This window comes from Accipiter gentilis, chromosome 19 (assembly GCF_929443795.1).
Source record: "Accipiter gentilis chromosome 19, bAccGen1.1, whole genome shotgun sequence".
Lineage (NCBI taxonomy): Eukaryota > Metazoa > Chordata > Aves > Accipitriformes > Accipitridae > Astur > Astur gentilis.
The window spans coordinates 2287565-2302285 of record NC_064898.1 but is presented as its reverse complement, the minus strand read 5'-3'; the positions used below and the strand labels follow the sequence as shown (position 1 = coordinate 2302285).

The window sequence follows — 14721 nt, the reverse complement described above, 5'->3', positions numbered from 1 at the left end:
AGGCTTTACTTTCTTTTTTTTCTTGTATAAACCAAAAGCATAGATCCAAGGACTTGAAATGTACTTTTTCTAGATAGTTGATAATAGATATATAGTGATTTTTGCTTTTCATGAAAAAGGCATTTTCGTTTGAATTTAGTCTATTTTAACATAAAACGGATGAAGATGTGTTATGTTTGACAAGATCTGTGCTTGATTAGCTGGTCTTTGTTCCCTCAGCCTAGTTGAGCATGTCACAGCTGTGTTGCTGTTGGAGTGGCAGATTTCTTCAATAAACTATATGATTTTTTAAAAAATTACATTAATTTTTGCAGTGTAGTTCCTTCTTACAACAGACATAGATTTCAATTACTTTTTTCTTACTCTTTTTTTTTTTTTTTTTTTTTTTTTTTTCCCCCCTAGCCAAAACACTACAATGGTTTCTAATTACTTCCAGATCTTTCGCAAATTTTTCTCTTTGGTGATACAGCTTCTGCAGAAACTGAATGATGTTATCCCAAAGGAGTTTTTTCTCATGCCACTTGTATTTTTCTGTATCTTATCTATGAACAGGGGAAATTTATTTTCTTAAACAGAAAATACTGCCGTAGTATTTAAGACATCTTGCTACTTGACCTGTTTAAAAATATAGCTATTACAATGGATAGATGATTACTTTAGGAAAAAAATGTTGTGTCATTTGTGATTATAGAATGTATGTAGAACATGTGAGAAATTTCAGGATTTTGTAGTTTTCAATACATCATTCATTCTATTGATTTCCCCTCCCCCCACGTAGGAAGTTTGATCAAGATTGTAATTCAGGAGCCTCCAAAGGAAATTTCAAAACTGGAATAAAAATAATCTGCTTCTGAATCACTATGTTGAGGAAAAGGATTTCTTTTAGATGCTATCCTTTCTGCATAGGCCTTTATAAGAAAAACTGTATCAGGAGTGAGGAAAAGGATACACATAACCAAGAAAAGCTTTACTTAAAACTGGCAATTGAAACCTGTTAGGAGATTCTCAAATAAATGATAACACATAGTCCCTCTTACAATTAAGCTGTAAATACATTCTGTAAATTGTTTACTTTTATGAAAAATATAGAACTTAAAGTGCCTTAAAGAAAGCAAACTATGCCAAGAGTGTATCCATAACTTGACAAACTCCAGTATGTAGTTAACGGGTAAACTGAGCTTCAGCTAAGCCTTTCAAACATTGGTTAACAGTGTGAGCCTCATAAACGAGTTGTGCCTGTCCACGTTGTCTTATCTATTAACCTGGAAACTTAGAAGCTGCTTGGGCTGAATCCAGTCTGTCTCTCCATATCACAGGCAGCCATTCCGTACATACTTAATCAAAAAAGATCTGTGAAGGATCTGCTCCCATGCAGCACAGCCCATAAAACACTTTCCAGCAGTTTGACACATGTAAAACTTGGTGGTTGTATACCATACATATATACTATTGCCCTATACTATAGCATTGAAAACTATAAGGTAGCAAAATGGGTGGGGGGAATGTGAAGGAGTGCATTGCCTGTTGTCCTAAGTGGCAAGAAAAAATTTGAAAGATTATCAGGAAATTAATCCCAGTCCAAGGAGAGGTGGAAAAAGAAACAAACAAACAAGAAAACCCCCAAAGGTATGCCTTGCCTGCGCAAATTCGATGGAAATTCTCACTGAGAAAATTTGGTGATAGGTTTAGCTCTGAGAATATAGGAAGACCCATCAACCAGGCACTGAAGAGATTTCGGTATGCACTAGCACATCTAAATGTGCATTCTGGAACTGGCAGCTGCCCAACACAGAAACCAAGCCGAAAAAGAAGTCCTTTTCTGGTTCCTACAGCTGACCAGAAGAAACCCTGAAATATGGGATTCATATAGTAGAAACACAATCCATCCTTCTTGATACTAAACGTATTCTGTTCAAGGCTTTCTGGAAAATTTTAAGTAGGAATTCTGCTGTACTGTGCCTTCACATCACGCACCATCCTCACTGGTATCTTATCAGGCTCCATCTTAGGACAGTTAGCTTTATTTCTGTACCGCACTGTTAGTATATCTATTTTACATTTTAACTTTATACATTATTAGAAACCTTTTAATTTTCATTATTAATTTATTTGCAATACTTTTTATCTGTTTACTTTTGTTGCCAGTATTAGATTCAACTTTAATTATGCTTGTTGGTCCCTATTTATTCCCTCCAAAGGTATTCCTAGAGTTCTCATACTCCTTAATTTTTGTTTGATCAGTGATAGCTCCTTCAGAGTCACTGCGATAGTAGCACACTAACGGAATTGTTTGCTATTTGTCTTTTTGACACCAACTACAGTAGGAAGGCTGAAGACAAGTTAAATAATGACTGCTTCTCTTAAATCTAAAGAACAATGAACCTGGACTTAGTCTACTTAGGAAATTAAGTTTGATATAACTTAAGTGGTGAAATTAAGGTTGGCTATGCAAATTCCTATGGAGTTGTAATTTTTTAATCTTTCTTTTTCCTAATAATGAAACAAGTTGGATATTTTACCTTTGCCTGTGTTTTCCCATTTGTCCTGTTGGATTATCCACTGTCTCTGTATTTGTACCATTGCATCTAGAAGGAAACAATGCTGCATATTGTATCACTGCAAAAGTCTGAATTAAGATTTGATGTAGAAGGGAAGGGCACATAGAAACTCACATGCAAACATATTGAAACTCATTGTTTCAATAATCCGTTTTTCCAGAATATCTTGAAAACATTTATCCTAACAAAGTTCTGGACCTGTTACACAGCTTCTGTCCTGCAGCTTCTTCTCTGCTAACCCCACTTTTGTACCGGTGCTGATATAAGATTAACTCGCAAACACATCTGAAAACGGTTCAGATGTTTGTTTCCCGGTTTAGCAGGTTAAGCTGGCTGAGACCCTAATTCAAAAGCCACCTGAGCTACTTAAAAAGAAAGATTCCAGATTGCAAATCCGGGAGCACAGAGCAGAAGGGAGAAAACGCCGCTCGTGTTTTGATGGCAGCAAGCTGTAAATTCAGATCTCTGCATCGAATGGAATCGTGCTCCTAGGCTGAAGTTTCAATGATTGCCTTAGGCTTCTCTCTGGCCCAAATCACACTGGCAGAGGTATCGTATTTTCTCCATGCCTAGCTCCATATTCCTGCTCGCTCCTTTTCACCAATACATGCAGTGGTGGAAACAGTCACGTCAAAATAAAAAGTCACTCTGAAGAAAACAGTAATTTTTAACCAGTAATACTTCTAGAGTAGCCAGGAAAGCAGTAGCTCATAGCAGGTGGTAGGTAGGATGGCTGGGGCCGTAGGAAAGAAAGGCTGCCTCTGTGGCAGTCAAGAAAAAAGAAAGGAATTTTGGCATTTGATGTGAGAGAAATAAGTTAAAAAAAACCCAAAATCGCAGAGATTGTCATACACTGGACAAAGCACAGGAAAAGTATATTAAAATGTCAGTCATGTAGCTCCAAATTGAGGCTTTGTAACTTCACTTTTTACCACAGGCTCAAATTTAAGTTCAATAAATAAAGTCTTTGTAGGTGAAGCAAGTACTTTCTCTAATATTGTCATCCTATTTGGACTATATAAAGGTCCAGCAAGAGAGAAACAACATTTCTACTGTGTCCATATCCATTATCAAATATGGTACAGCTTAAATATGTACTTATGTTCTGATGTTGATTTGGGGCTCTTCACAATCCAGAACATGGCCGAGACCCAAATAGGTTGTTATACACACTAGTGTAATTTCCAAAACCAGAAATGAACTCCAGTACAAGCTACAGGGGAAGTAAAAACCTTTTTCCTTTATATTTTTTTTGCTCTAGAAGTAAAGTGGTTGGGGCGGGGGGGGGGGGGGGGGGGGGAATGTTTTGTTTGTTTGTTGTTTCACCACTGTTGCTCACTTGCTTTATAGAATTCTGGACGTTTTCCAAAAGATGTTCATTTTGCATTATCTTTTTTTTTTATCCTAAGGGGTGTCAGAGAATTTTCTTGCGTTAATTCCTTGTCCATACGTGGAATGTCTTCCAGCCCAGTCTCAGTCTGCATCTCTTGGCCATCTGCTTCTGATAATCTAGCTTTCAAATGTAAACCATCAGTGAATTCTTTCCTACTTGTTGGGCAATTCTACTTTCTTGATTATTCTGCGAGGTGTCCTTCCAGATCCCCGTACCCTCAGAAAACTACTTCTGTGGTTTGCCTTTAGTAATAAGCAGGAACTCTTCTTCAGTATCTTTCTTACGCCAGTCATCATGGAAGTTCTGGTCCTTTCTCTTGCCTGTCCTTATCAGAGTATTTTTGTCAAAAAATGTCAAAGAATACATTTATTACACATCAGCGAGAAGCTGATCTGAACCTCTTCTAGATTCGTGGCAAAACAGGCAGGATCAGAAAACTTGGAAGAGTTACTTTCCCCATATCCTAATGTGTCAAGATATCTTCCCCTGACTTCTCTATTAAGTTGCCTACAATTGAGAGGGATCTTCGATCAGAGGAAAACACCTAGAAAGTCACAAAGAGTCAGCTGGTATTTCTTAAAGGGCTGAGAAAAGGTGCAGAAGCTCATTTTCGGATACCACCATTATTAATAAATATACCATAGTTTTGAGGGGTTTCACTACATATATAAAGGAGACAATGTGAGGAGTAGTTTTCTGTATATCAAAAAATCTTCTCTTTAACAGTGCATTTTCAAAGACTTCAAATTAGTTATCCACCTCTAACATCAGAAATTGAGTAATAAGCAGACTGGCTTTTAGGATTAATAGCCATACGTAGCAACACATGTTATTAATAATAATTTTAGTGTCTCTTAAATGAAGAACTATTTTTCCAGTCAGGAAGTAAGCTTTAGAAGTTGTGGAGATGTGTGTATCTTATAACATATATCTTCTGTCTGTATTAGAAGATATGCAAAATTTCTACAAGGTGATGAATGTTAATATTGTATCATCTAAATAAATTTGGCCATTTCCCCAGTGTCGTTTGGATAATGTAAATGTTTTTGCAATTGTCAATTTTTTTTTTTTTTTTTTTTCTCTTCTAAGATACCAATGAAATGTTCCTCTTGGAACGTTTGATTTCATTTCCAAGATAAATTGGGCAATTACCGCAGGTGATCAGAAGGGCAATGTGTCTGTGTGTTTCCAAGAGAGCAAAAAATTAACATATTACTCCAAGTCAAGAAAATACAGGAAAAATGAGGCTTTAGTCTTGTGAAAGTGAAATCTAAAACTTCCTATTACCTTTGCTGCATTGTTAAAGTCATATTCATGTAAATAGTGTTGTGAAAGTTTCGCATTCTTTTCCTTACTGTGATTTGGCCAGAAGCCCCGTGTATTCGAATACTTGCAGATTTGCCTTCCAGGAGGATGTCGTCAGTCATTCTGCAACTTCCTTATTGTGGGAAATAGTAATTTTTAAAATGGATGACCTATCATAAAACTGATCCCAAATTTACTTCAAAGAGGAGACCAAAATATATTTTATTTATCATCTATCAGCAGTACACATGTGAGCATGAGAGATGGATATAGGCAGTGAAATTGGAATTCTTAGATCTGATTCTCATTCCAAACAATAATGGAAGGTTTTAAGACTCCAATCTTCAGATATATTCCTCTAGGAATGGTGTGGACAGTCCTATAATCATAAAACCTGTGTAATCTTCTCGAAACTTTGTGAATAATCTGCTCAAAAATTTCTGAGGCTGTATCTTGAAATCAATCGGCTTTTCTGGTTTTACCTATTTTTAATGGTTTTCTACCATAAAGAAACATTTCCTTCAATCTTGTAATGTTTCCTTTGAGTCCTTCCTCTTAAATGAAGTAAAGCAAGTTATTGGTGATTTTAGAAGGTAACTTCACAACATGGAGTTCAAACCCAACCTAAATTACATGCATGTTATGAATTGCAAACACATTTTTATAAAATTTCCTCTTCCTTCTCCTGATAAAAGTGTTTTGACTGAAGAATTGAGCTATCAACTGAGTTGTTAGTATCTTAGACTAGACAATTCAGTAACTCTTCAATATGCCAAAAGGAAAGATATACTCAGATTAGTTTAAGACATGGAGAAGAGAGAATTCTACAGAAGATACAACTGATCAAGACAGTGGCACCTGTAGTGGAAGGAGAATTGTGGGGTGATTACTACACCAGGTGTATGTTCATTCAGTAACTGCAGTTTGTTGAGAAATTTGTAATTTGTGACACAATTTTAGACTTCCTTGCAGAAAGTGGAAAGGGTAAGAGCTCTCATGTAAATTATGAAAACTCAGAGAATCGCCATTCCTTTTTTTATAAAGATCTTATGTCAGATTTATTATTTAATTTTTAATATTATCACAAGATTTTTTTAAAAGACATTTTCTAATCATCATGAATAAAAATTTAAAAAATTATTGTAAGCAAAAGTTGATTTGGAAAGAAGTATAATGTAAACTAAAAAAAAGTTCTTAACATGCCAAGCCTAGTTGTTCCTTTTTTGCTCCTTCACTATTATTTTTTTACCTATGCAAATTTTCTGGTATCAATTTAACATGTTCCTAAATTTATTAATACTGTCTGGCCTCTTTGGGGTTTTTTTGTTGGTAGTGGTGGTGGTGGTTTTTTTAGTGTACCAGGGATTGGAGAATTTTGAAGAAATAGGACTAGGAAAATACACTCAGAAGTAAAAGTTGTAAGAATATCACAGAATAAGAAAATGTACTTCCTGATTTGAAAGAAAAAAAAAAAACCAACCGTACTGTACTGTGTTATGGTTCATTATTTAGAATTTTTAGCCTTTTGCTCTTATCCTAGTTTTATTCATCTCCTGTCTTCCTCTGCATGGATAGTTTCATAACAAGCTTCAGTCTGAACCTTCTGTCAGGGAACGTGCAGTGATGCTTTTCAAGCAACAATAGCGTAGAGGAGGACAAGTTAGGTGAGGGCAGGGGGATGGCAATTGCCAATATCGTAATAATTTAGTACATTTTTTATGTCTTCAATAGAAGTTTGCATAATATAAAATGCTTAGAACATAGCCATACTGGACAGTAATTGAACTGAATGTCTAAAGTTATAATGTTTAGTTATTGTGTATGAAGACATTTTTTTTTATTGGTTTCAACATGAATAAAGTTAAAGCTCTTGTTTTATGGCCCAGAAGATTCAGGATATGAACTACACCAAAACCACCTGAGGTGTAGTGCACTCATTCAAACACTTAGCTGCTAATAACCAAATGTCTATGCTGTGATTCTGCTTGCCTGTAGCGTAAATTTTCCGACCACCGTCACTGTGTCCATCACATTTTTTGTTAATCTTTTTGCTTCTTCCATCTTGAGGGTGTGAAAGATTTTCTGTGGAATCTAAGCTAATATAAACAAAATTGCTGTACATTCTTTGAGCATGTAACTCCACATCTTAATCCAGTTCTTAAAGTGCGTACAGTCATCTGAATTGCAACTGTAATGCTGGCATTTCTAAGTATTTCAGTTTATTGTTTGGTCTTTTAAAAAGAAACTGGAAAAAAGAAAACCAGGTGCCTCTTCACAAGTACAGTTCACCTCTCAGGATCATGCATTTGTTATATTAAATTATGCCTAAAACTGAGAGGAAATTGTAGTAGTAATAATTACTCCCTTATTTGTGGATTAATGGAGGGTTGGGAGTTTATAGTGAAATTTGTAGTGAAGCAATGCATGAACCATGAATCTTGCTTTCTTTCTGTTTCTGCATCATGATGTTTTCCACTAGTTTTTGGTAGATAGCTGGGCAGGTTTCACACATTTTTATTGTGAATAATTAGTTTGGATAAATTGATGAGATTTTCCACCTATGGAGACATAAGAAGAGATTTGTTTGCTTCCAAATTTGGTGTCTAATGGCTCTTTAGGCACTTTAAGATATCTCACCTAAAAGTGAGATTCAGTTAGCCGTTTTGGATGTCCTGCAGTATCCGCAACATTTGCACTGAGCAGCAAGATCTGACAAAAGACTTGCAAGAATCTCTCGGTCTTTTGCAGACACAGGTAGACCCCCCTGTCTCTCTTTAAAAATATAATTAGCATGCTTTCTTCTAGCTGTCTTAGGAAGCCTTTTTTTTTTCTTTTTTTCTTATCTCTTTTCAACTTCTTTCCTGAATTGTAGTCACACTAGTTCTGCTTTCCTGACTGCAAAGTTATAGCAGCTGTGGTGCAGAAAATAATCTCAAAAAAAAAATGCTAGTAGGGGGTTTTATAGTGTACAGTAAAAGGCTCTGATTTAAAAAAAAAAAAAAAACAAAAAAAAAAAACACTACACCTCAAATAGTATCTGTAATCCAGGCTGTTGTTTCTTAAAATGGCACTAGGTGCCTATGTTTAGGCAATTGAATCCTTTCCTTCTTAGTTTCTCAGAGTGACTTTGTACTATACAGAGGTGATTTAGTTGTATCCAAAAACTAGATCATTAGGCTTGCTTCGGTTACTGGATTTGGAAAAGAGAAAAATCAGCAGCACTGAAGAAAGGACCTGTTACAATGGTTTTCTAGCCCACAAGCTAGAGGCTTGAGTGCTGATGCTCCGTCTTCCCTAATCAGGATTTACCTGCTCAGTAATGGGTTAAGAGTATGTTCATTATTTGGGTATTTTGGTAGCTTGCCTCTTATAAAACCAATCATGAATACAAGATTATTGTTCTTGGGGGTTTTTTAAGATGCATGACTTGATGAAATCTGTGAATTTTCATAGGATCAGTAAGAAGCACCTTGCTAATTAGTGACTAGTTTTCACAACTATTCTTTGAGAAAAATTTCCTTCTCTGTGCAGAGCTATCTTTTTTTGCCCATATCAGGAAACAAGCGTTGGGAATTTCTGCCCGATTTTCTCGTCCTGGAAAAAATGAAATGTAACGCAGAATAGTTCTGTTAACTGTGTCTACCCATTTTTGTTTATAACGTGGTCTCAGACTACATAATTTCTCTCTGAAATGTAATCCAGCTATTGTATTTTGATTTTTTTTTTTCTGTATGATGAAAAGTAACTGTTTATTACTCTTAAAGAAAAGTTTGAAGGAATTATCGCAAAAGTAATCAATCTTTACTTGCTAGAGAGGTAGCTCAACCTCTTTGCATCTCAGCTATCAGAAGTCTGTTGGTGTGATAGAGCCAGTGGGTTGTATGGCAAAAAGCTGTTTGTGATGCATTGAGAATTTTCTCTTTAACTTAGTGGTACATGAAGTAAAATTTGTCATCATATTAAAAAATATCTGTTAGGTGGTTTAAATCAGTTTTGAAAGTTTATCTTGGACATTCATGTTAATGGTAAAAGAGTTTTAAAAAACCCTCAATTTGTTATTAGCGACTGGTCTTGTTTTCATTTATAATGTGGAAGAAACAAAGATTGAACTCAAGGAGGGGTGGATGGTATATAAATTATTGCCTGCCCTATATGATAAAATGTACAAGGTGTAACAGTGAAGCAACGTGAAGGAATGACTGCTGCCATACTTTGTTGCACTTAATATGTTAATTGGGCAACTGTATGAATTGGAGAAACACGATGTGTTTTTATATTCTTTAGATAAGGAAACTAAAGCTTGCTTAAGGGTGAAACAGAAAACATGACCACCTAAAACTTATTTGAAAATCAGAATGAATTACACTTACTAAATGATCAGGTCATTCTTCTTTGGGGAAAAACAAACAAACAAACAAAACATTAAATTAAGAAGTTCAGCCTAAATTCAAGCTCCTCAGGAAGTCATCAGGGTCAGCTTCAGAAATGTGGTTTAAAATCCTTGGGTGTTGATCATGTTATATTTTATCTTCTTAGGAATGGCAAAATTCTATTCAGAAGAATGCAGGACTTGCATTTATTGAGCTCATCAATGAAGGAAGGTAATGAATTTTAAAGCTTTTGAACAAGTAGTCATTTTGCATTTATTCCATTGGGTGATAATACTTCCTCACCATCTGTTCCAAAAAGATTGTGAAAAAGCCATTTTAATTAAGAGATTTATTATATAGCTACTTTATATGGTAAATATTTCATTTGGAAATGTGTAAATTTTGAAAATTTTGTTTATTGACAGAAGGCAGTAGAGCTCCATGAACTGTGTATAGGTTTGGGTTTATTTGAGAATTGAACCACCGTTTTCCAGAGCAGCCAGGTTGTTTTACCCAGACAGTCCAGGGAGCCCAATCTGTAAACCCATCTGCTGCTCCATCTGTTTTAGGAGCACAGCATTCATTGTGCAGATGCACTTCTCTATACTATCATTTCATGAGGAATTATTTTATCTAGAGTTCCTGGTTCAATTTAAGTCCTGTAAAACACACAGGACATTATGTTTAGAAGACCTGCCTTGGTTTTGAAAATTGTTAAGATACTTTATTATCAATCCTCAAGTAATTTTAATTCCGTATGTATCTTCTAGTCTGTGCAATGTTTGTCAGTACTTCCAGCCAGCAGGCTGGGCAGCAGAGGGGGACTCTTTGGCCTTCCTGGTAGGGGAATGCCAAAGACAAATGGAGCCACTTGTGTAATGTGTGTGACTCGTATTGGCCAGTACATTAAAGCCATTTGAATCTAGATGTCTTGATGTGTGCAGCTGAAAAAAAAAAAAAAAATACAGCAATATGCCTGTTGAAGAGATGTTGTCATTTTATGTGTGGTTTCTTTTTTTTCACTGAAGTATCAGATCTTCTCTTTATTATAGGATATTTTTTGTCTAGCCGATATTTCAGTGGTTAAATCATGCATTCATTTAAAATAAAGTTTAGAAAACATCAGAGTATAGGAATATAGGAATATGAGTATCTGCAAAACACGAGCATGTAGCTTATTACCCAATTTTGGTTGGTGTAACTTCTCTTAGATTCCCTGCGCACACTGAACTTACTCCACAATGTAGCAGTTGGAAGTGTAGTCCTTTCATTGGAAATTCTTTTTGCTACGAAGTGGCAATATGAGTTTACACCATAATAGGGCTCACCTGAGTGGGTCATATACTGCACATTATGCAATAAATATTACCTGGTAATAGACTGAATAATTATAGTAAGCTTATGTTCTTGGATAGTAATATACAATCCCATTTTGACCTTTTTTATTTTCTCAGCCAGCCTGGTGAGTTCAGATATTATTGCATGCTCACTATTGATAAAATGCTTATTCTGAACAAAGCCTACATCTGCCTTTATTTAGCAGTCAGGTGTGAAGATATCAGTGGACCCTCTACTCCCCTCTAACAAAAACTTTTAAAACAAAGTAGTATTTAAGAACTTCTGCTTAAATCCCATCAAAGGAATGTCTAATCAAACTGTCCTTAGACACACGTTCCTCCATATACTTTTGTCAGAAAGGTGTTTTAGAACAAGTGTGTGTGCATTACTGGAATGCTGTTCTTTGCAATCAGCACATTTGTTTTTAATTTACCCTTTCGGGTATAAAGATAACAATCCTTTAACTGGAAATTGTTATAAATATTTATTCTACTTAATAGCTAAACTTGTGAATGCAATTCATCAATCATAGCTAGAGAATGCAATTGTGCAGTTGTCAACAATTAACAGGACATAAACAGTTGATGAATGTGCAGCTGAATTAAAGTGCTCCCTAGGATAACCTGAAATTATAAACTGGATCATTTAAAGGAATCTAACAAAGGATCTTTATAATTAAAACAAAGCAGGGTTAATGGGATGTAAAATTGCATATAATCGCTGTGCAATAATGATTGAATTTTAAATTATTAAAAGGAAAATGAAGACTAAGAATATTTTGAAGGACTTTCTGGATAAGATTTTGAGAGACCTAGGTAATAAATCAACAGTTTTGAGGAAGCTTTTTCTTTTAAGCGTGGAGGAAAAGGTTCAGATGTAATGCAGAGGATCGTAGTTTTTATAATCTTCAGTTAGATGTCTAGCTGTTTTAATATATGGATGCTATAAGGTGATTTTCCGAGCACCTAACTTTAGTCATTTCTGCTTGAAATAATTCAAGTGCCTTTCTGATCTTTGACTTTATTAGAAATGTTCTGAAATAAAATATTTCAGTTTTAGTATAAAAAAAAAAAAAAAAAAAACCAACAAAAAACCTACATTCCTGTCACTTTAATAAATTGCATTTTCATTTTAAATCAGTTGATTTACTGTGTTTGTTGGTTCTTGGTTTAGATAATATTTTGTTAGGAATGTCTGAATGACACATATTTGTAGAATTCAGCATACAAACACTCTGATACGGCTTTCTAAAAATAGGAACTGTTATAACAATTTTTACTATAACAAGAGTATCTGACTATAGATTTAAATTAATACTTTCAAGGAAAACATATGCAAAGATGTTTAATTTGGAAGTATAGAATAACACTGTCTCTAATATACCTGAAAGATTTAGAGGCATCCTGGTTATGATCCTGAACTGTATGCTTCTTTTTAATCAGTCTCATGCTATGAATATGTGATGTTGAGGGTATCACACACGTCAAGAGCTTCACTGATTGCAGCTTAGTTAGGATTTCAGATTTACATTACGGTATACACATAAGTAGGCTTCTTAATTTAAGAGCTGGATGCATCTGCAATGTTGGCTGTAAAAGCAGACATGAAAAGAGTTCTTTAGGAATTATGTGGGAGGGAGATTACAACCCACATTTAAGTCGGGTGGTGATGGATGAGGTCAAAAGTGAAGGGTCCAGGGTGATGAGAACAAGAGGTAAGATAGGAGCACCTGCCTGAAGTAAATACTTACACAAATGCATACAGCTTGGGAAACTAGCAGTAGAAATTACTCCACATGCCATCACAAAACTATGACATCACTGGAATGAATGAGATTTGGTGGGACAGCCTGCACTGCATGACAGAAATGCTGCGATGGATAAGTTCCTTGGGAAAGATAGGCAGAGAAAGCAAGGCGGGAGCGTTGCCTTCTCTGCGAAGGAGCAGCTCAGGTGTGTGGAGCTCTTCAGCAGGATGGGTGGTGGTCTGGTTGATAACTTGTAGGACAGAACAGGAGGAGAGTCCAGTAAGGGTGACATCACGGTGAGAGTTTGTTACCGACCTCCCATTCAGGGTGAGGGAAAAGAAGAAGCATTCTTTAAACAATTTGAGGAAGTATCCGGATCACTAACCCTAGTTCTCGTGGGGATCTTTAACCTTCCTGACACCCTCTGGAAGTGCAACAAGGTGGGATGCGTGCAGTCAAGAAGATTTCTGGAAGGTGCTGGGAATGACTTCTTGATACAGGATGAACCAACCAAGAGTAGCACACAGCTGGATCTGCTATTTACTAGCAAGCAAGAATTGGTTTTGAATGTGGTATTAATGGCACCTTTGGCTGTAGTTACTACGAAATAGTGGAGTTCAAGATCCTAAGAGAAGTGAGGATGGAGAGTAGCAGAGTACGGATTGCATGAGTGCGGATTTTACCTTATTCGGGAAACTGATAGGTAGGATCCCATGGGAGGCAGATGTGGCGGTCAAGGAAGCTCTGGAAAGGTGGTAGGCTTTGAAGTACAGCATCATCCAAGTGCAAGAACAGGAAAAAAAGTAGATGTATCAAAAGACTGGTTTGGCTAACCAAGGAAATTACAGTAGAGCTCTGACGCTAAAAGAGACTACACAGGAGCTGGAAGTGGAAGCAGGCTAGAAAGGAGGAATTTAGCAACATTTCTTGAGCAGGTAAGGAATGTTGTCAGAAAGGTCAATGCTCAGCTGGAAATGAGACTTGGAAGAAATATCAAGGGCAACAATAGCTTCTACCACTCGTTAGTAAAGGGCTGACCAAGGAAAATGTGTCCTGTTGCTGGATGGGATGGATGATTTAGTCACAGATAAGACCAAGATGCTCAATGCCTTATTTGCCTCAGTCTTCACCAAGCTTTCTCGAGCCTCTGTCTTTAGCAAAAGGGTTCAAGGAAGAGAACTATCAGCAGTGGATGAGCAATGAGTCAAGGATTCCTTGAGACAACTCGTCCCATGCAAGTCCATAATACCTGATGGGGTACATCCGATGGTAGTGAAAGTCCTTGCAAGGCTGATCACCATTGTCTCTGAAAAGTCAAGGAAATTGGGGCAGGTCACAGGTGCCTGGAGAAAGGCAAATGTTGCACCCATTTTTAGAATAGTCCACAAAAGCCAGAGAATCATAAGTCGGTCAGCTTTTCTTCTGTCCCTTGGAAAATCATGTAGCAAGTCCTTTTGGAACACATTTGTGGCCGCATGAAGGAGAAGGTAATTGAGAACAATCAACATAGATTTACAAAAGCTAAACCATCCCTGGCCAACCTGTTTGTCTTCTATGATAAAACAACTAGATTTGTGGACACGAGGAGAGCAGTGAACATCATTTACCTTGACATTGGCAAGGTTTCCCACTGTGTCCCACAATACACGGGTGTTAGAGTTAGAATGCTACGTTCTACATGGATGGACAACTAAATTAGGTGAAAAACTGGCTACACAATGGGGCTACAAGGGTTGTGGTTAGTTGGTTGTACTCTACCTTGATGCCTTTGACAAGCAGGGTATCTCAGGGGTCTATCCTGCCTAAGAGATGGAGGTTACAGATCATTATCTATTAGTCTTTCAGAACTGGATCCCTATCCTCATCCTCAATTTCATTCTCCCTTTATGTGTTCACAACACTCACCTCTTTAATGAGATGACCTTGTTCCTTCATTTAAAATAATTTTCTTTATTTTTTACAGAATTTCCTCATTTTAAATAGCAGGAGTAGTCTGCTCATAATATAAAT

The 14721-nt window shown here is 36.4% G+C and overlaps 1 protein-coding gene across 6 annotated transcripts in view; it reads left to right on the top strand.

Moving 5' to 3' along the window:
• Window positions 1-14721, top strand: part of NBEA (neurobeachin) — a 509146-nt gene that overhangs the window by 246809 nt on the left and 247616 nt on the right. For all 6 annotated transcript variants that reach the window (XM_049822909.1, XM_049822905.1, XM_049822906.1 and 3 more), the window contains one exon: window positions 9793-9857. In XM_049822909.1, coding sequence (XP_049678866.1) covers window positions 9793-9857 — 65 coding nt within the window. The remainder of the gene's footprint in view (window positions 1-9792; window positions 9858-14721) is intronic.